This window comes from Arachis duranensis, chromosome 2, assembly GCF_000817695.3.
Source record: "Arachis duranensis cultivar V14167 chromosome 2, aradu.V14167.gnm2.J7QH, whole genome shotgun sequence".
Classification (NCBI taxonomy): domain Eukaryota; kingdom Viridiplantae; phylum Streptophyta; class Magnoliopsida; order Fabales; family Fabaceae; genus Arachis; species Arachis duranensis.
This window is the reverse complement of record NC_029773.3, coordinates 90,445,013-90,465,362: the sequence shown is the minus strand read 5'-3', so window position 1 is coordinate 90,465,362 and position 20,350 is coordinate 90,445,013. Positions and strand designations below refer to the sequence as shown.

At 30.2% G+C, this 20,350-nt stretch overlaps 5 protein-coding genes across 5 annotated transcripts; 3 read left to right on the top strand and 2 right to left on the bottom strand.

The window, feature by feature from the left end:
* Nucleotides 1-184: 184 nt before the first annotated feature.
* On the top strand, nucleotides 185-832 carry LOC107475977 (uncharacterized). The gene has a single exon (XM_016095689.3). It carries the CDS (start codon nucleotides 284-286, stop codon nucleotides 806-808), a length of 525 nt encoding a protein of 174 aa, XP_015951175.1. The 5' UTR covers nucleotides 185-283; the 3' UTR covers nucleotides 809-832.
* A 595-nt stretch (nucleotides 833-1,427) lies between these two features.
* On the top strand, nucleotides 1,428-2,394 carry LOC107475976 (uncharacterized). The gene has a single exon (XM_016095688.3). It carries the CDS (start codon nucleotides 1,691-1,693, stop codon nucleotides 2,240-2,242), a length of 552 nt encoding a protein of 183 aa, XP_015951174.1. The 5' UTR covers nucleotides 1,428-1,690; the 3' UTR covers nucleotides 2,243-2,394.
* A 738-nt stretch (nucleotides 2,395-3,132) lies between these two features.
* On the top strand, nucleotides 3,133-5,147 carry LOC107476078 (uncharacterized protein At5g01610). Its single transcript, XM_021136083.2, has 3 exons — nucleotides 3,133-3,151; nucleotides 3,657-4,215; nucleotides 4,787-5,147. Exons 1-2 carry the CDS (start codon nucleotides 3,133-3,135, stop codon nucleotides 4,202-4,204), a joined length of 567 nt encoding a protein of 188 aa, XP_020991742.2. The 3' UTR covers nucleotides 4,205-4,215; nucleotides 4,787-5,147.
* Nucleotides 5,148-7,157: 2,010 nt separating this feature from the next.
* Nucleotides 7,158-8,942, bottom strand: LOC107475973 (indole-3-acetic acid-induced protein ARG2-like). Its single transcript, XM_016095685.2, has 2 exons — nucleotides 8,817-8,942; nucleotides 7,158-7,584 (listed from the first exon to the last, which is right to left on the bottom strand). The coding sequence occupies exons 1-2, from the start codon at nucleotides 8,897-8,899 to the stop codon at nucleotides 7,359-7,361; spliced, it is 309 nt and encodes a 102-aa protein (XP_015951171.1). The 5' UTR covers nucleotides 8,900-8,942; the 3' UTR covers nucleotides 7,158-7,358.
* A 4,036-nt stretch (nucleotides 8,943-12,978) lies between these two features.
* On the bottom strand, nucleotides 12,979-14,377 carry LOC107475974 (indole-3-acetic acid-induced protein ARG2). The gene is made up of 2 exons (XM_016095686.3): nucleotides 14,162-14,377; nucleotides 12,979-13,386 (listed from the first exon to the last, which is right to left on the bottom strand). The coding sequence occupies exons 1-2, from the start codon at nucleotides 14,212-14,214 to the stop codon at nucleotides 13,164-13,166; spliced, it is 276 nt and encodes a 91-aa protein (XP_015951172.1). The 5' UTR covers nucleotides 14,215-14,377; the 3' UTR covers nucleotides 12,979-13,163.
* Nucleotides 14,378-20,350: the final 5,973 nt, after the last annotated feature.

Here is a 20,350-nt window from a genome sequence, read left to right as displayed (position 1 = left end):
TATTAATTAATTATTAAACTAAATAAACTAAATTAAAAAAATTAAACTAATAATTATGGTCTTGATACTTTTTTTCATATTATTATTATTTTGACTTTTCCACCGAACCCGAGCTCGAAGAATCCCTTCCTCTCTTCTCACTTTCCCATTTATATTTTATATAACACCACATTCATCTCCCCACAACAAAAACAAATCCAAAATATCTGACAACTATTTCATCATTTCATCAATTCAAATCTAACCTTCCTAACTTGAAATTTCCATCACACTAACAATAACCATGTCTTCAATCACCACCAAATTCCTCTTCCCCCTTCTCTTCCTCCTCTTCTCTCTCAAATCATCATCATCACATGCTTCTTCAATTCAACACCACCAACACCAACACCAAGTTCAACAAGATGAGAAGCTATCAGCCTATGATGTTCTCCAACAATACGGTTTCCCGGTCGGTCTTCTCCCAAAGGGTATAATTGGCTATGCACTCAACAAAGAAACCGGTGAGTTCGCTGCATACATGGATGCCACGTGTTCGTTTTCTATTGAAGGTTATACCCTAAAGTACAAGTCCACCATAACCGGTGTTATAACACAAGGTAGGCTCTATAATCTTAAGGGTGTTAGTGTTAAGATTCTTCTCTTGTGGCTCAACATAGTTGAAGTCAAACGTGACGGCGATGAGATTCAATTCTCTGTTGGTATTGCTTCTGCCAATTTTGGAGTTGAAAATTTCTATGAGAGTCCTCAGTGTGGCTGTGGATTCGATTGTGTCACTGTTAACACTCTTCCCCTCTCTTCAATTTAATTCAACATTTTGCATTTTAATTAATATCTTATCATATGTTATGATTTTTCTTCTTACAAATTACAATGTATTTATTTAGCATCGCTTTATTTTGTCTTTGCTCTTATCATTTATCAAACACCCCCACTTCTGCATTGAGCACATCGTTGCAGCTTTTGGCGTTTTTTTCAATTTTTTTTATTTCATTTTCCCTTTTTCTATAAAGTCGGTACTATATAATATCGTAACATTAAATAATTGTATCTACCAAGAAATGCTACTTAAAATAAAATATAATACTTTCCGTCCTTTGATGCCTCATATAATTAATGTAATATTTAAAAAAAAAAAGAATATTCTAAGTAATTGTGTAGTTGTTCTTTTCAGTATAATGTATAGATACGTGTATTTTCGATAGCCGCACAAGCTAGATACTCTCATAAAGTATTTTCTATGATTACATTTCTTTAACTTCATATACATGTTATCTAAGCTTTATAGAAATAGAGTTTATAGGATTTTATACTTCTTTAATATTTAAATTAAGCATGTTGACTTATTACTTGGAAAAATTTAATTCATTAAAAAGAAATATTAATAATTATTTTTTTATGCTTACAAAAACACACCCCTTTTCAAATAATGGACCCAACCCAAACCTAAACGAGTTGCTATTAGTCAATTAGTCAAACTCGTGTGTGTGGAGAAAATTAAAATTTATCTATGCTTTTTGGTCTTTCCACGTGTCCACTAGGAACTAAAATATCACCATCCATTATGGTAGTTGGAATCTACGGTCTAGAAAATAACAACAAAGTAAAGAATCCAAGTAACACCATCATCAATTAAAATGTTCCTCACACTCACAACACAGTAACACACTCATAAACCCAAAAGGAAAAAATGGGTACTATCAATTTTCAAGCAAAACCCATATCCCAAAATCTAATATTTCTCACAACCTTGATCTTGATCTTCCTCTCAACCACATCATTATCCTCTAATAATGAAGAAAACACAACCACCTTAACTGCTTATGATGTTCTTCAAAAGTTCAACTTCCCAATTGGGCTTCTCCCAAACGGTGTTCTAAGCTACGAATTGGACCCTTCCACGGGTAACTTCAAAGCTTACTTAGATGGCACTTGCACGTTCAAGATTGAGTCCTATGATCTGAACTATAAGTCAACCATAACAGGTGTCATCACCAAGAACAAGATCTCTAACTTAAGTGGTATTCAGGTTAAGGTTTTGTTCCTTTGGTTGAACATTGTGTCGGTGACACGTGTTGATGATGAGTTACAATTCTCGGTTGGGATTGCATCTGCTGATTTTGCGGTTAGTAATTTCTATGAGTCTCCCACTTGTGGTTGTGGATTTGATTGTGTAAATTTGGCTAACAAGGTCATTCATCATGGGAACATGTCATCACATGATTATGTTATGTCTTCTTAATTAGGGTTGTTGGATCGGAGAGAACTTGTTAATTAGGTGTGTTAAATAAGATTATATCATTCATGGTTTTGATGTTGTATTTGGATGTTTTTACTTTTTAGTACTTCATCTTCCATATCAACATGGTGAAAGGGGACTAAGGTTTGTTTCAATAGCCTTTTATGGTTCTCTTCATAAGTTCTTATGAGATTTGTTTAGAGAAATTTTTGTGAGTTTGCCAATCAATTGATTTTGTCATAAAATGAAGTATTTGTCACACTTAATAATTGAAGGTCACAATGTATAAGTGACGAAATCTTAAATATAATTACACATAAAATGGATTATATTATACTTCACTAACTTAACATGTTTTCTTGTACTTATTAGTTTGTGTTGTCCTTTTACACATGATTTATGTGGAAAGTGGAAAGTACATTTGATTAAGCATGTATGTGTATAGTTTAATTTTATGGAAAAATCTAAAGACTAGCAATTTTATTGAATTTTGGCCAGCATGTAACCAGTAGAGAAAGGTCAGTCATTGAATGAAATCTCACACCAATCTTACACCATTAAATCATCATTGATAGTTATTTGATGGCTACCAATCATAAAAGTTGCTGCTTCTAGCATTGTTCTATTTTTATTTTCCTTTTAATAAGTGTAACTTGGAGAGTGACAACCGTGATGATATTTTCGTGTTGCGAATCGTTAGATGGTTGATCGATCTTATAAATCGAGTTAATGTACATTTTTTTTTATCAATGGATGAAGTGTGATATCTATTTCATATTAATCATGAATCTTATTTAACGGAGAAGAGAATTCTGTCGATTCCGTATACAAATCATCAAAATGATGATAATTGAAAACATTTCGCAGCTTAGACATTCGAAGCTGATGATCACATGGGTATCCACTTTCCAGGTGCTTGGTTTAGGTGGGAAAATATGGTTGGACTCCATGGTCATCTTTGTTTCTAATTCTTTTTGACAATTTAAGTGGATTTAGGATTCAAAATGTGAACAAAAAAATGAATTTTTTATTAAATTAATTGGAATTTTTAGATTTTTTTTTTTTTTTGGTTTCCCACGGTATCCCCCAACCCGACAGGTCAAGGACTAATCCGCCGCGGTACTGAGCTCCATTTAAGGGTTTGCCGCTGGCTAATGGGTTGCTGCATGCACAAGGCGGGATTCGAACCCCCGACACTTGCTTAGATTTAAATCATTCATTAATCAATGCATTCTTACGATGAAAATCACGCTCATTTTGGGCCAACAAAAAAAAACATGGTAATCCAATTCTAACACAGCTGTGTCATGAGTCACATACCAAACAGTCAGATCCATTTAATTTAATCCACCAAACAAACGAAACGACGTCGTTTTGTTAAACCCCAGTCCCCACTTCTTTCTTCTTTCATTCATAGTTTCATTTCATACTAACCGAAAAACTGAACCAAAAACCCTTCCATCCGCTCCGATCACCGCCATTCTTCTCTTCCTCCTCCTCTCTCCGCTGCTCACCACTTCCTCCGTCGCCGGAGAACCTACCGCATACGAGGCTCTCGCGAGCTACGATTTCCCCTCGGGAATTCTCCCTGAAGGCATAACCGGCTACGAACTCGACGAATCCACGGGCAAATTCCGCGCGTTCCTCAACGGAACCTGCAGCTTCTCTCTGGAAGGATCCTACGAGCTTAGCTACAAATCAACGATCAGTGGCATTATCTCGAAAGACAAGCTAACGGAGCTCAACGGCGTCTCCGTTAAGGTCCTCTTCTTCTGGCTTAACATCGTCGAGGTCGTGCGTAACGGCGACGAGCTCGATTTCTCCGTTGGAATCGCCTCCGCTTCGTTCCCGCTCGATAACTTCTTCGTGTCGCCAAGGTGCGGTTGCGGATTGAACTGCGACGACGACGACGATTTCCGAGTGAGGAAGCTTAAGTTGAGGAATCCATCGGTTTCGTCATCGTAGAAATTAAAAAAGTATAATTTATTTTATTTCAGAAATTTAATTAGGTTTCTCTGTGGATTTTGTGTTGCTTACAGCTGAACAGTGTTATCGTAAATCAATTGCATAGTTTTCATTGGTGGTTTGTTTTGTGCATGTTCTTGCTTGATAATTAGGTTATTATTATGTTAAAATTGAAAAAAGTTGAGGGATTCTTAGGTACTTCTTTCAGCTATTGTTAAAAATTAAAATTGAATCGAATAAGAAATTTGCTATTCGACTTGCTGTCAGGCTGTGACATAATCACAAAATCCAAAAGAATTTCTCTTAAACTATTCTATAGAGAGTCAGAATTTTGTCAGTATTTGCTACAATGATGTTGACAGCTTGACATGTTTATAGTCACTTTTGATTGTTCAAATGCTATTTTTTGTAAGGATTCAAACATGATGAACTATGCTTGCTGTAACAAAAAGGGGAAGGGGCCTTTTGTATGTTCATGTGGTATTTTCCTAAGCTGTTTCTGCTTCTGTGTGATTCATTATTCTGTGCTTTTGGACTGTTAAAAAGCTTAATTAATTTTGTTAATTTGATCATATTCACCAGGGAATAAGGATTGGAACATTTTCGATTTTCACTGCAATGCTCTTTCTAGATCTGGCATTTAAACCACAAAATAAATACAGTGTAGTGGTTTTGCTTAGTGTCTTGAAGAACAGGACTATTATAATGGCATGTTAAATTGCAATTGTAGCTTATATTAAACAATTTGTATGAAGGGGATATGGGAATCAATCACGGATGTTTTATTCTGATGGAGGTTGTTTACCTGTATACCATAGATCTTGTTACAGTAATTTCTGTTTGATACACTATGCATAAGCAAAATCTGAAAATTGTTTGATATGCACAGTATTGGAAAATGGAAATTCTCTGGTTAAGCAACTTAATTGTAGTGTGGCACAGGGAGGTTTTGAGAAAAATTCTCAAACTTATTTTAGAATAATAGTATATATAAAGTGTGAAATAGTAATAACTAATTAACTACTTAGAAATCAGAAATGTCAAAATGTAATTTGTCAAAATCTGTTTGTTTGGTGGAGATGACTTAATAATGCAATAAAGATGGTGTACAAAGTGTTGTGGATCAAATATCTGGAATTCCAAATAGTGTAAACTTCATTACATTTTGGTGCTTGCTTAATGCAATAATGATGGACCTAAAAACTACCCAGATTTTGCTAATTACTCGCATAACCCATTCACCAATATCACGCCTTGCAATTGTTGGGCAAGCTTGGAATACAACCATCTTTGCTAACTTAACATGAACTGTGGGGCTTGAAGCTCGCCTGGACTATGGATTTCGAAGATTCGAGGTAGGAGATGAAGCAGTGGTAATGAACTTGATCATGGAGAAAGAAACCTCGGCAATCACCTCGATGTTCTGGTTAGACGAATTGATGAGCCGAAAAGTAGAAATTAGTGTTTATTTTGTACATTTTTACAGAGAAAACAATAGATGTACTGATTGTCTTATTAGAAGGAACTATCTTGGAATTAGCTAAGTGCCTAAGTTCCTCAATGAGGATGAAGAAGGAATTAATTTTTTTGGTCATTATATTACTCACATACCTATACCCCCACACTACGAGGTTTTCAAATCTCATCCCAGTCTTAGTTGGGATTTGAACTTGATGCAACTTTTTAAGATGCAACTTATTTTGTCATTGGAAAAGTATAAGGAACCAAAAGCTTATCAGCCAAAAATTAAACAAAACTATATTAATTTATATTAATAATTAATTAATTTAAAATTTTTTAAATTCAAAATTTAAAAAATTTTAAATTGATTAAGTAAACCTAATTAAAACCTATAAAAACCTTCCTCTTTTTTCTCATATTAATCTATCCACTTCTAACAATTACAAATTCGAAAAATATATAAAAGAACATCCATTTAATATGAAAAAGAAACATTCTAGTACTTAGTAGAAGAAACATCCATATATATTAACTCGTAAAAATTTTGAATTCATCCAAAGCTATTTGGCTGGGTTTTGGCTGATATGTTTTTGGTTCCCTAGCTTTACTCTTTGTCATTTGATCTAGCTCTCTGATGCAAAGAAGAAACTACTTTATCCCGTAGAGTCTGTATTTTAGTTTTCTTGTTTTTTGGGATTTTAGTTCTGTATAATAAAAAAAGGAGAAAATTCCCCAGCCTCCAATCTGGCAACAATTAGGAGGATAATCAAAATAAGTGAGAATTTGACGTCATGCAAAGTGCACTTCCAAAACTCTTTAAAATGTTTAAAACATGTGGATGCACAAACACCTCAAAATCATTGCATCAAATAATTTTCACCGACGTTTGTTATGTTTTGAAATGTTTGCTTGAAGGACATGACATAGGTTTATATAGTCAAGTTTTCGTGCATTTATGAAAACTATATTTTTGTCGATAGTTGAAAGAGCAAACTGTGTGGCATTTAAGAAAATTAAATGACTTAAGTTCAAATTTATCACAAGAGAAGTTCAAGAACTATAGACTTTAAGTCATAGGATTAAAGTCATATGCAACTCCCAGTCATTTCAAAACACTAATACAAGACAAATTCATCAACTATGACTCCGATGCAAACAGTTGCCCAAGTAGTCTTGATAAAAACTTAATAATGTTTCAAATTTAAAATACTTAGTATACTTTTTATTTGGTCGTAATGATCATATTTTCCAACGTAACATTTTTTTTCGTAATTGTTCAAATTAACTTCTTAAACTTTATGCCCGAGTCAAATTGGTGGCTTAAATTTTCATTGAATCAAATAGGTTCCCAAAATTATCTACCATGCATCGTTTTAGTCAACAATGCATATCAACGTGAGTCAAATAACATACATGAACATAAAAATGAGTTAGAAACCGATTTAATAATTCAATAGAAATTGGAATACCAATTTGAGTATTTATTCCGAAAAAAGAAAATAGAGTAAGAGTTGCTAATATTCGCCTAGAGGTTCAATTAAGTAAGGTTCACAACCGATGCTTGAAATATTAAATCACAATCTTCATGTCCTAATTCATCACCTTTTGCTACTAGTATATCATACATGAAACATAATCAGAATTTTATTGTTGTAATCATAACCTATGTTTTGTTGGAGTCACATAATCATTATTAATTGTTGAATTTTTTGGTCAAAAGTGAAGCTCTGAGCTCAGCAACATCGATCTCATTGATGTTTTCTGGTTTGTAGTAACCGGTGACAGTGTCCGGCATCCATGACACCTTTTTAGCAATTGCCACCTTTTCTTCCACCGTCGCCGGCCCCATTTTGCTGCCACTTATGGTGGCTCTTCCTCCGCTTGCTACACTTTGTGCTGTTGCCACCGCGTACGTACGTCTATATATACTCCACACAAAAAAAAAGCATAGTATAAATGTATAATTAATTAAACCCTTCTTGTTTTGTGAGATTCGGATTTGTATTAATAAGAGAAAACTATTAAAATGCATGGTATTTGAAAGTTTATCTTGCTAAAAAAATACTAACGATAAATAGATTTTTAAAAAATTTTAAAACACAACAAAAATTAGATATTAAATATATATTCTAAAAAATACTTTAATATATATCAAATTTTGATGCAAATTTTTATAATCATTACTATAGAATTTAAATATTTTCATCTTTAAAATTTGATAAATTTATGTCAAGTGAATTTTAAAAAAAAAATTCGAAAGACCACCTTTTTTGAAAACTAAAAAAAAAAATTAGAAATCAAATTTTGCCCTGAATTTTTTTTGTATCTTTTAAATATTTATTCAAATATTGACAAAAAATTTGGATCAAAATTTTTTTTGTGACTCATAAAAATATAATATTTAATGATTAATTTTGTCGTAATTTTTAATTTTTTTGAATTTATTTTGTTAGTAACATTTTTTTTTTGCAAACGGCTAAATCTTTCGAATATTAATAAATTGGTAGTTAACCCTTTTAATAATTACATATGTCAAGTATATTTGGTACTTATAGAATGTATTTTTCATTCATGATCAATATAATATTTGTAAATAATTTAACATCATAATTTAATATATTCAAATACAGATTAATGTTGTGAACTTTATATACAAATATACTTATTTAATTTATCTTATATTAATAGGTACGAGGATAGGAAAATAACAAAAATTAATCAATAATCATCCAACGTGAATTTTGGAGTCTAGTTTTTGGATTTTGGATGTGTTATATTTTAAATTTTGAATGTTTTGAACTTTTTTTACGATTATTAGTTTATTTTTTGTTAATCTTTAGCAAAATCGATATTATTATTGAACAATAATATCGATTATTTTTTTTATTATTATAAAGCAGCCACTAACACTATTCATTTTGTAAAAATCCTTAGACTATTTACCAATAAATTTATTTATTTAATTTTTTAAGTGATAAATGTAAAAAAACAATAATAATTGTTTTATAGACACAACAAATATATAATTAAACTTTATATAAAAAATTTCACTATCTAAGAATTATGTAGACTAAATTCATGTACGGACTAAAATGTAAAAAACTAGGTAATTAAGTTTCACATGAAATGGGATTAAAAATCTTTATTATACCTGGTAATAAGAGAGATGGAGAATCCTCCAAGAACATGAGCAGAGATAAACTTCACATTATTAGTGAAAAAAGAGCTAGCCATGTTTTATTATTATTTGTAATTGTGATTTGTGATTAAACTTTACTGTTAAGTTGTGAAGAGAACATATTTTAGTGGGGGTGTTTTTATAGGCAAATAAAGACAATGAACATACATGCATATAGCTCCGTCAAATTTAATCTACTAACATAAGCTAATTATAATGATCTATCTTAATAACTTGAACAAATTCAATGTCTAATGTTAGCTAATTTTGTTTATTGATCTAGCTAGAAGTACTTTACTACATGTGTCTACATTTGTAGTTACGTTTTGTACAAAATTGTTGAAGTCAATAGATGTGCTGATAGGTTATTAATAAAGGAAAAAGGTAGGTATCTAGTTTTGTTAAAGACTCTAATAATGAATGGGAAAGAAATCAAAGTATTATCATGTGATTTTCTGTTAATAATTATGTGGAAAGCATTATCACATGTATATATTAATGGTTGATTATCACGAAGAGTGTTAATTTTCTCAATTTTTTTGTAATTTTTTTGTATTAAGTAATTAATGTTGTTAAGTGTGATTTTTATTATATATTATCTTTTATCATATGGCTTTTCTTTGTTTCACTTAAAAAATGTGCAACGAAAAATCACACTTTATAACACTTATTAAAAAAAATATCATACTTTTATTTATTTATGTCCACCCGTGGTCTTGAGATAAAGGGAAAAAATTATGTGGTCACAGTTTCGTTTTTTATCATGGTCCATATTATGTGAACATGACTCATATCACGGGTTCCCAAATATATATTATATATACATATTACTGATGGTATTTATTTCAATGGCAGTTTCATGGTTAAAATTCAGTGTATTTAGTTACATTTCAAAAAACTCCTGTCTTATAATTTGAAGGATCCTGGAGAAATTTCTATTAAGTAGATGAATTCTTTCAACCAGTTTAATTATTTTGTCACTTCTTATAGTAGTTTTATTAAATTATTAATTAAATTATTATATATATTTCCTAGGGGTGAATTCTATAATGCCTATGGTATGGTGTTTAACTTTTGTCTAATTTACTTAATATGATAAGTTTTGAATATTTAATAATTTTTTATTTTTATACTTTTAAAATTAAATATTAATTTTTAACCGTTTTAGGAAGTTAGGCAAACATTTGTAGGCACCATAGCAACCACCTTAACTAGGTTATAATAATTAGATAGTCAACAAACTCTTATTATCTCTATCTCATCTAGAAGATTAGATCTCAACAAACTCCTAAGATATAAGATAAGATAGAATTATCGTCACTAGGGCGATAATAATCAAATTCTACTATAAATACACTGGCACTCCCCAAATATAACTCACGTTCTAATATACAAAAATCCTGCTCAAAGACCTTACTAACTTAAGCATCGGAGTCTCTTGCAGGTACTACCTCCCACCTCCTCACGAGAAACTCGGACAGGCGACATCTCAACACCAAAGAGGTCGGACGTTGCCATACCAAGAGATCTGGACCTCACATTCATCCCCAAATCACCGTTTTAAGTAACCCTCGAAACATTGGCGCCGTTATTGGCGACCTGGAATTCATCCCATAGCGATGGCCGACAACCAGAACGAAGACAACCACTCAGTATATGAATCCAAAGATGAGCCCCAACCAGAGAGCAATGTCATTATACTGCCTCCTCCACCTCAAGAACAGGGCCCCTAAGAAAAAGGGCCATCGGCCAACCTTAGGCTAACACGGATTCATTCGAAAATCCATCATCTCAAAGAAGAAGAACCTCCACAAACCGCGAAAATACTGGGTCTCGTCCGAGACCAAAGAGATCGATTAGAACAACTCAAATACGAGGCTGAACGACAGCGAGAGGCTGAACGACCGTTACGAAGGGAGGTAAGACGACGAAGACAGCTAAAAGAAAAGCTCCTGAAGTTGAAAACCGACCTTTGAATTTGAACTACCTAAACAGATCGGAAAGACAGCCTTCTAGGTGAAAAAGATCCATTATCAGAAGAGATCATGCGGACCAAAGTACCCAGGAATTTCAAACCCATGATATGGACTTTTATGATGGAACGACCGATCCTATATATCATCTCAACAACTTCAAAAGTAGCCATGAAATGGTTCGACACCTTATCCCCCAGGTCGGTCACTGTCCTGAAAGTTTCTGACCAGGTTCTCCATCCAGAAGGATAAAGCAAAACACGCACTGAGCTTATTAGGGATCAAACAAGAGATCGAAAAAACTCTTCGAGAGTATATAGAAAGGTTCAACAAAGCATGCTTGGAAATTCAGAGCCTACCCACTGAAGCTGTGATCATGGGACTAGTCAACGGCCTCAAAGAAGGGCTATTCTCCCAGTCCATATCCAAGCAACACCCAACTTTCCTAACCGAAGTTTAAAAAGGACAGAGAAATACATCAACTTAGAAGAAAATTTCCTACTAAGGAAACCTCTTCCTCGGCCAAATCTGCCTTACCAAGCCCGGGAGAAGGAGAAGGGAAGCTGACTGCTAATTGGAAAGGACTGTACAAAATAGTAGAGGTTTTAGACAAAGGTTACTATAAAGTATCCCACCTCCAAGGACGAGAGTTCTCGAGGTCCTGGCACGCATGTAACTCAAGAAGGTATTACAACTAAGCAGCGAACCTCGTGCAGAAGTGCACTCTTTTTTTTCCGATCCCAGGGTTTTTAATGAGGCACTAGCACGGGGTTAGGGACACTCAATCCCCTTGTACGCATATTTCTGTTAAGGAGGCTTTTATTTTACTAATAAAAATTCCTATTTGTTTCATTCTTATGTTTCCAAAAGTTTCCTACTCAAGATGCATTAACTTAAGCTCGACAAAACACAAAAAATTATTGCCCGACCTAAACTCGGTCGGTAAGATGAAGCGACAAGATACAAGTTCATGTAAGAAGTTATATAAACAACTCATACGAAGCGATCTCAATGAGATCAGATAAAAAACGAGTCGTAAAAATAACTTGATAAAGGCTGATTACTCAAAGTTGGACCTATGAAAGGAAACTCAACATCTCAAAAGACCTAACTTTATTTTAAAGGCAAAAAGGTTTTTTCAAAAAACAAAAGAGCGATTTGAGCGCTGTTTATAAGAGTAACAAAGAACAAATGTTTAAATTTTCAAACGGTGAAAAACCCGACCTCCATAGAAAGGAGCATCCGGCATCTAAGCAGAAGCCACAGAATGCTTCATCTTGACCTATATAAAGATCAGGACTCAAGCAGGGGCACTGTTTATACCCTAACCCAAATTATAAAGCCAACCCTAATAAAGACACAAGGCCCACCTCAAAAGGATGGCTTCTACTGGATACTCGACCTCTTTGAGAGGTCGGACACGACGAATGAGACCGGCTTGTACTCATCTAAATAAGTAACTGCCTCTCTAAATCTCTCCTACTATCTCTATCTCATCTAAAAGATAAGATCTCAACAAACTCCAAAGATATAAGATAAGATAAAACTACCGCCATTAGGGAGGTTATCAAACTCTACCATAAATACACTGACACCTTTCCAAATATAACTCACGTTCTAATCCAACACCTCGACACCAAAAAAATCAAACGCTACCATATCAAGAAATCTAAATTTCATGTTTAGACCTAAATCACCGTTTTAAACAATTCTCAAAACAAATAACAAAATATAATAAATTCTGATAATTCTAACATTTCTCATTAATATATTTTGTACATTTTGATATAAAATCATATTTGGAAAATTTATTTAGTGTTTTATGTAAATTTTGTTTAATTTGCTTAAATGTAAAAATAGCTTAAAGCTAAATTTAGATAATCTCTAATTTTATTAGATTAATGTTCGACTCTTAAAATATTAAAAATAATATAAAGACTCACATATAACCATTTATATATAAATTAAGTTATTAATTAAAATCATTAAATAATTTGACATATTTAATTAAATTAATATCACTAACAATTTTACATAAAAACAAATTCATCTAAATTTTCACTTTAAAAGAAACCAGCAGTAACTTATATGACTTGGGAATATTTCTTTAATGATATAAGATTCTGAGTAGGCAGAACAGAACACAGAGGGCACAACAAAAATTTAGAAATTAATATATGTATACAATAATGGATCTCTTCCCATACATACATGAACTAATTAACTAGTTTTCATGCATGGTTCATTCATATATGAAATTAAATCTTAACCCCTCCTAATTATAATAAGGTTATACTTGTCACTCAAGATAATTCCTCAATCATAATTTTTTTTTTTTATGAAATTTTTAATGGTTGAACTTTTTTGTCAAGAGAGTAGCTCTAAGGTCAGCAACATCAATATCTTTGATGTTCTCTGGTTTGTAGTAACCGGTGACTGGATCTGGGACCCATGACACCTTCTTCGCAGCCGCCGCCTTCTCTTCCGTCGTCTTTGGCCCCATCTTGCCGCCGCTTATGGTGGCTGCTCCTCCCCTAACTGCACTTTGTGCTGTTGTCGCATATCCTTGCCTGTATTCATATAAAATGGCTAGATACATTAATTTTTTAATGGAAAAGTATAAGTAACCAATAATATTTTTGAACAATGTGTGAATAATGTGAATTAATAGGATTAAAAGAGTAAATTAATCTTAAATTTAATTAGTAGAATTAAATTAGGATGTATTGTATTTTTATTTGATTGGTGATTTTTCATATTATTCAAGATGGTCATTGTTTACCTAGTATTTCTATTTTTTAATATATATTATTTTAAAAAATTAAAAGTAAGGTTGAATTTAAAAGAAGGAAAAAAGTACATACTAATCTTAGTATGTAACTAATATTATTTAAAATGTCTCTGAATATAAAAATGATGCTGTCTTTTTCATATTTTTGTGTCTCTTAGCTAGCTTCCATGTTCTCTTAGCTAGCTACTAGAGAAGTTATCATTTATTTAATAATATATTCAAAATTTGTGATAAGTTATATACGAAACAAAATAAAAAAAACTAGTATATACTTAATTGACTTTTACATATGATGAATATATAATGGTTAGATCTATTTTAATTTTATAATATCCACTTTCCAAAAACAATGAATTTAAAAAAATAAAAAGTATTCATAAACACACTTGAATTCCTTAATGAAGGAAACCGTGTATATATAGATGGTAGAAAAATGCAAAAAAAAAAAAATCAAATAAAACAATATATAGATGATAGAAAAACACAAAAACAATAATGTATTTCAACATTTTCACACTATTATAAAAAATTTCAACTATTTTTTGGGTACCAACCTGGTAATAAGAGAAGAAATGGAAGCCTTCACAGTCGAGAAAGAACGAGCCATATTATACAGTGATTATTCAAGTTTTTTTATATTGTGAAAGATGATTAACTAGATTTGAAACAATCTAGTTAAAGCTCGTTTTGTTTGAAGTGATTTTTATATGAGAATCACTGAATTAAAGAGAGAAAAAAACAAAGAATGAAGAAGCTATTTGATGAGTTTGAGGGAACAAGCATTTCAATGGGGTCTATATATAAGCCAAACACAAGGGAAAGAAGGGACACGTAAGACAATATACAAAATATCAAAATAAGAATAAGAATATTAAGAATAATAAAAAGAATTTAATTATTTTAATGTACTATCAAGTATTAATAGTGTGTAAAACCATTTTACGTGTATATTTAATTACATAACGTCATATTAACAAAAATAGTTATTAACAAAAATAACTATTTTTACATTAGTCGTATGAATAGTCATTTAAAAAAATAGATATAATTACATAAATGCGTAAAACGTTTTATTCTGTAAATACATCAAAATTAAACTCTAATAAAAATATAAAATAGCCTCATCGTCTGAATTTTAATTAGCATCTACCACATATTTTTTCATACACCTATTTTCTTGATTCTTAATGGTGTCCCTTCTGATCTGATTTGTGCTCTTTTTTTTTCACCTCAAGTTCTTCGTTTTGTCATGTTGTTCCTCTCAAATCTTTTTTAATTATGTGACACTGCGCTGTAGAGTGATTGATATTGTAAGAAAAAAAAAACAACTTTAATTTATTCTTTAGAGAGCAATAAGATACTATCATCTTTAATTTATTCTTTATAGATTATTATATCATTGTGAGAGAATATTAAAAATCACAACTAAATCATCTAGCTACAATCTTAGAATTAGGGGAACTATAACATTTTTTTTAAAGTTTCAAATTACATTATTATAAATGAAAAAAAAAGAAAAGATTATTATTATTACAATTATGTTATATATACAGAAAAAAGTAACTATTAAATTAATTATTCCTATAAAAATATATGTTAAAATACATATTAAAAATAAAATAAACAACACANATACATCTAAACAAATTTAAAACTTAATAAAAATATTTTATTTTTTATTATAAATATTTTTGTTCACTTAAATAAATCAATCCAAACCAACATATATATTTATACACTTCACATCCATCTCAAAAATTCCTGCCAAATAATAACGAAATTTACGCGCTTAATGTTTTATATTGTTTATATAAAAAAACTTAAATACTAATTATTAAACAACATACGAAAAATTATATATTTAATTATTTATTCGAACATAAAACTCGCACCATCGAATAAAGGTAGACAACAAGACAAGTGGGAGAGTTTGAGGTCTGAGAAGGCGTTGCGAGTTGTGACTTGTGAAAAGTTATTTCAGGCATTTTATTTTATTTTATTTTATTTTTTTATGGAATCGCGAAAAGTTGTTCTTAGTGTTATTTAATTTGTATTATATACGTAATATATAGGTTGCTATTTTGCTCTTATTTAGGATAATGACGACATTATATATATTGTTTACCTTATTTGAAATATGATATATTTTGTCACAATTCGTAATATATAATACTATTCATTAGACAATTCATATAGTTAAGTGTTTAGTATGACACTGTTTAATATGATAGCCCGAATAATAATACTTTTTAAAAAAGTGAATAATAATAATTTTGTTTAGTATGACACTATAATATTCACTTTTTTTCTTCTTATATCTAGCTACTTAATTTTTATATTAACATTAAATTGATTAAACTTATTATTGTATGTGTTTTAATTTGATATTGCATCTCCTAGTTCTTATAAGTATCCGATCTTGCAAATTTTTCATTCAATATAGGTTTAGTTATTCTACTAATTCTTATAGTTTTGTAAAATTTTTAATTAGGTCTTTATATTTTTTAATTGGATTTAGATTTTTGTACTAATTTTTTTTTCAATTAAGTCCTTCTTGACGTAATTAACTTAATTTTATAGGAACCCAACTAAAAACAAATTTGGTGCAGGAATCTAAATAAAAGAAAAAAAAGTGTGAGGACCTAATTAAAAAAATTTTTGGTGCAAGGACTCAATTAAAAAAAAATACAAGAACCTAATAAAAAATTTTGTAAAATGATAGAAACTAATAGAATAATTAAACCTTTAATATAATCAATAAAGCATATTCTTATAATATCATAAAAAAATGTGGTTGGTAATTATTTAAAAAAAAATGTTGTTATTTAATTCTTATCATGAATTGTTATAAAACTATTTTAGGTTTGCAAAGCTGGCTTCTAAATTATAATTGCATGACATGTTAGGGTTTGTCTGGTTTCAAGAGTTTAAGGTAGGCCATGGATGTTGGACTCAAATTGAGTGAGTGAATTTATTTGGTCTTGTTTTAGGTTACCAGCACTTTTTAAACCTTTAATTTGCCAACTTATTTATTAATTATATTATTTTTTTAATTTAATTTTAATGCATCGTCAATGTAAAACAGTTTTATACGTGCATTCAATAACATAACGCTATATCCTAAAAAAATAGGATCCCGCTAAGGAGACAATGGACTATTTATACAATGTGTACAATGGGCTATTGAGTTACAAAATGAACATCCCTCTTACTATCTAGAGTAACCATCCGAGTATTAGGGATAATAAACATCTTCCCAAAAGATTAAATTAATTTTGGGGTTCATCAAGGATCAAACTCTTGACTTTATGAATTTAGCGCTCTAATATCATATCATGATACCACTCACCCCAAAAATTTTAGCGGATGAAAAAAATAAAACTAATGATTATATCTCTAATACTCCTTAAACCTCCATTATACACATTGTACAAATATTTTATTGACTCCTCATACTTTTCCTAAAAAATAACTATTATTTTTATTAACGACGTGAATATAATTATTAAAAAAATAAATATAATAATTACACAATTATATAAAATAATTTATATTATTAATACACCAAAATTAAACTCATTATTTACCTTTGCCAACTTATTAATTTGGAATAACCTTCCCCGACCCATCATATTATCTCTTGGTATCTAATATAGTGCTTTCTGCATTGGCTTATCAATGCACAATATAATAATGGTGCCTTATTGAATTATTGGATTCTCCTTAATTATATGCTTTTTATTAGCAGACAAATGGAATGGGTTGAAATGGCAATTGGGAACGGACATAGACATGATGTTACAACATTCTAGAAAATTTCCCACTAATTATCATATAAAAATAACCTTCTAGGATCAATAAAAAAATATTTGAAAATATTTTAAAATATATAAAAATATTTAACTGTTAAATTATATATTCTCAAAAGTATTTAAAAAATTAGATTTTGATGTAATTTTTTTAAACATGCAAAAAATTAAGACATTTTTATCATTGTTAAAATTTGGTATAGTAGTGCATTTTTGCAATATTTTATTGAATAGCTAAGCTATAGGCAAAATTATTTTTAAAATGTATGTTAAACGAATCAACAAGAAGAAATAGAAATTTTGTTTTTCATAAAATATACAAGTGATTTGCAAAATATAAAACCATTTGTTGTCACTAATTAAAAAGTAATATTTTTTAATTTTTATCACCATTTAAAATATTTGGAAAAGTACAGGTGAATAATGAAAATATTAAACAATGTAAACAATAGATATATCAGATGTTCATTTTACTAGTGTACGGATGATTATTTTAATATTAAAATTTAGAAGGTTAATTTGGAGGTGTAGTGTGTTTTTATTTGATTGGTGGTTGTTCATATTGTTCAATAAAGTCATTGTCCCCCTAGCATTCCCCAAAATATTTTACCGATTGACTCGGACCGATCCGGTTTTTGCCGGTTTTTACCGATTCACACCGGGTTAGACCGGTTCGTACCGGTTCTTTGCCTGAAACGGTCGCAAGCTTGGACCGGACCGGTACTAGGTCCGATTTACCAGATTTCCGGTCGAACCGGCCGGTCCGGTCCGATTCTGACAACTATGGTTCCATCTCCCTATTCACTTACCCGAATAGTCACACAAACCTACTGAACAAAATTATATCACCAAGAACCAATTAGCTTGGATTCTTCAGTTTATGCGTGGATTGATGGTTTCACTCATTTTACTATTTATTTTTTGAAATAATTTATTAAAAATAAGAAGTATGATCATCCACTGTTAGCTCTTTCTCATCTTCTTGCAATTTTCACGGCAGTTTTTCATTAGTTTTCACTTTTTTTTCTTTTCGCAGCGGGTCACAAACATCGCAACGTGAATACCTGCTATAATGCGCAGTCTTTCACCTCATCAGCCATAGATGATGCACTAACATCTATTTTCTCTTTATTTTTCTAATAAAAAAATTTATTTTTTTTCAGATCACCTTTAACATATTTACCCTAATCATTAGCTATTTTATTATGTTTAATATAAAATAATTCAAAGTCAAAATTCCTTTAAAAATATTAGGTGTCTACAATTAATTGATAAACTCCTTGTAGGCACTATAGCCATAGTAAAATAATAGCTACCACAGAACTTTATTTTTTTTAATAATATTTTTAAATTTTAAAAAAAATATTACTAAAATATGAAAAATATAACTTTAATTTTATTAATATTTTTATAATCATTATAGCTATCAAATATTTTTTTATAGTAGAATTTGCTATGTATATAATGCAAACACAATAATTATGTTTTAATTTAAGTAATAATTTGGTTATGTAATAAAAATTATAAGACTAAGAAGATTAGATACATTATTAATAATAAAAAAAATTCAAAAGAGATAATTAATTAGAGTCACAAAAGACTTGAAGAGCAATGCATGAAACTATACATACATGAAAAATATGTTACACATAGTCAAACACCTTCTAATTTTAGACATCAATATATATATATATATATATTCCAGGAACACTCTAGCTACAAGTGGAAACAATATATACAAGTGACTATAAAGTTTATATCATTATATATAAAAGACTCGGTTTTCCTGTGCTCTAATCTTATCTTTTATATATTAATTAAGTAGCATTATTATTCCATTATCATGACACAGCTGGTCATAATATAAAAAGTAAGACGACAACAAACAGAACTTTAAAAATAATAAGGCGATGACCATGCACTTTGATTTCCGCATGTTTAATTTATATTTATAATATAGAAAATTTTTCAAGTGTATCAAAAAACTTCAGTATTTCAGTTGTTTTAACCGATATGATTTCAATTAATATATATTATATATATTTTTTATAATTCAGATCAATGATTAAAACAACTGAAACACCAGCGTTTCTAGTACACTTGAAACTCTTCCAATAATATATATGTTAACCTCGTGAATTTAATTATTTAATGAAATATATATATAGAAAGTAAGTAATTATAAGATATGATTTAAGCATAAAGTAAAAGTGATTAGACATTTTAAGTTTTCGTAGTTCGTTATTTTGTTCCACTTGGTTTAAGCTATGGATCCTTTGGAGATTGACAAGGGTCATTTAAACATTATATTTTATAACAATTAATTCAATTCACTATATATTTGGCTCAATGGTCCCCCGAATAAGCTGAGCCATTTTGACCTTTCTTCTATTTTGGTTCCTTTCGGTTGTTTGGTTAATTATATTAATGCATTTAAATATAATAAACTTTTTCTGTAGTGGGAGGGAGTATAGAATATTGTTCATGAATATTAGGTCAGAGATATTTGAATGATCCTAGCCAGTCATTAAAATATACATTAGATTCTGAAATCTGAATGAACCACTTCAAATACAAAATAAAATAAAATAAAATATAGAACCAAAAAAAGCATGCACCGTGGAATTAAGTGGAAGATACTATTGACTTTGTTATATATATGATTTACCAATGAATTGTCAACCATACCATAACCATTAATTAACTTGTGAATTGTGATCTACATTCGCCAATTTGATGTATTCGATCATATCCCTTTGAAGAAGTAATGTGCAATTTTGTCACTTGCTAGTTGCTACATACGTGTGTTTGTTATAGTACTTATAAATTGGTGTTTAATTATCAAAAACTAAATAATTAATAAAATTTAAATATTTAAAATTTATTATAAAAAATAAATTCAGTAAAAATTTAATATCAAGTAATAGGTATAAA

Coding starts and splice junctions, on each gene's coding strand:
- LOC107475977 (XM_016095689.3), top strand. CDS start 284: ATGTCTTCAATCACCACCAAATTCCTCTTCCCCCTTCTCTTCCTCCTC.
- LOC107475976 (XM_016095688.3), top strand. CDS start 1,691: ATGGGTACTATCAATTTTCAAGCAAAACCCATATCCCAAAATCTAATA.
- LOC107475973 (XM_016095685.2), bottom strand. CDS start 8,899: ATGGCTAGCTCTTTTTTCACTAATAATGTGAAGTTTATCTCTGCTCAT. Junction 7,585..8,816: donor TCCATCTCTCTTATTACCAG/GTATAATAAAGA, acceptor GAGTATATATAG/ACGTACGTACGCGGTGGCAA.
- LOC107475974 (XM_016095686.3), bottom strand. CDS start 14,214: ATGGCTCGTTCTTTCTCGACTGTGAAGGCTTCCATTTCTTCTCTTATT. Junction 13,387..14,161: donor ATTTCTTCTCTTATTACCAG/GTTGGTACCCAA, acceptor ATATGAATACAG/GCAAGGATATGCGACAACAG.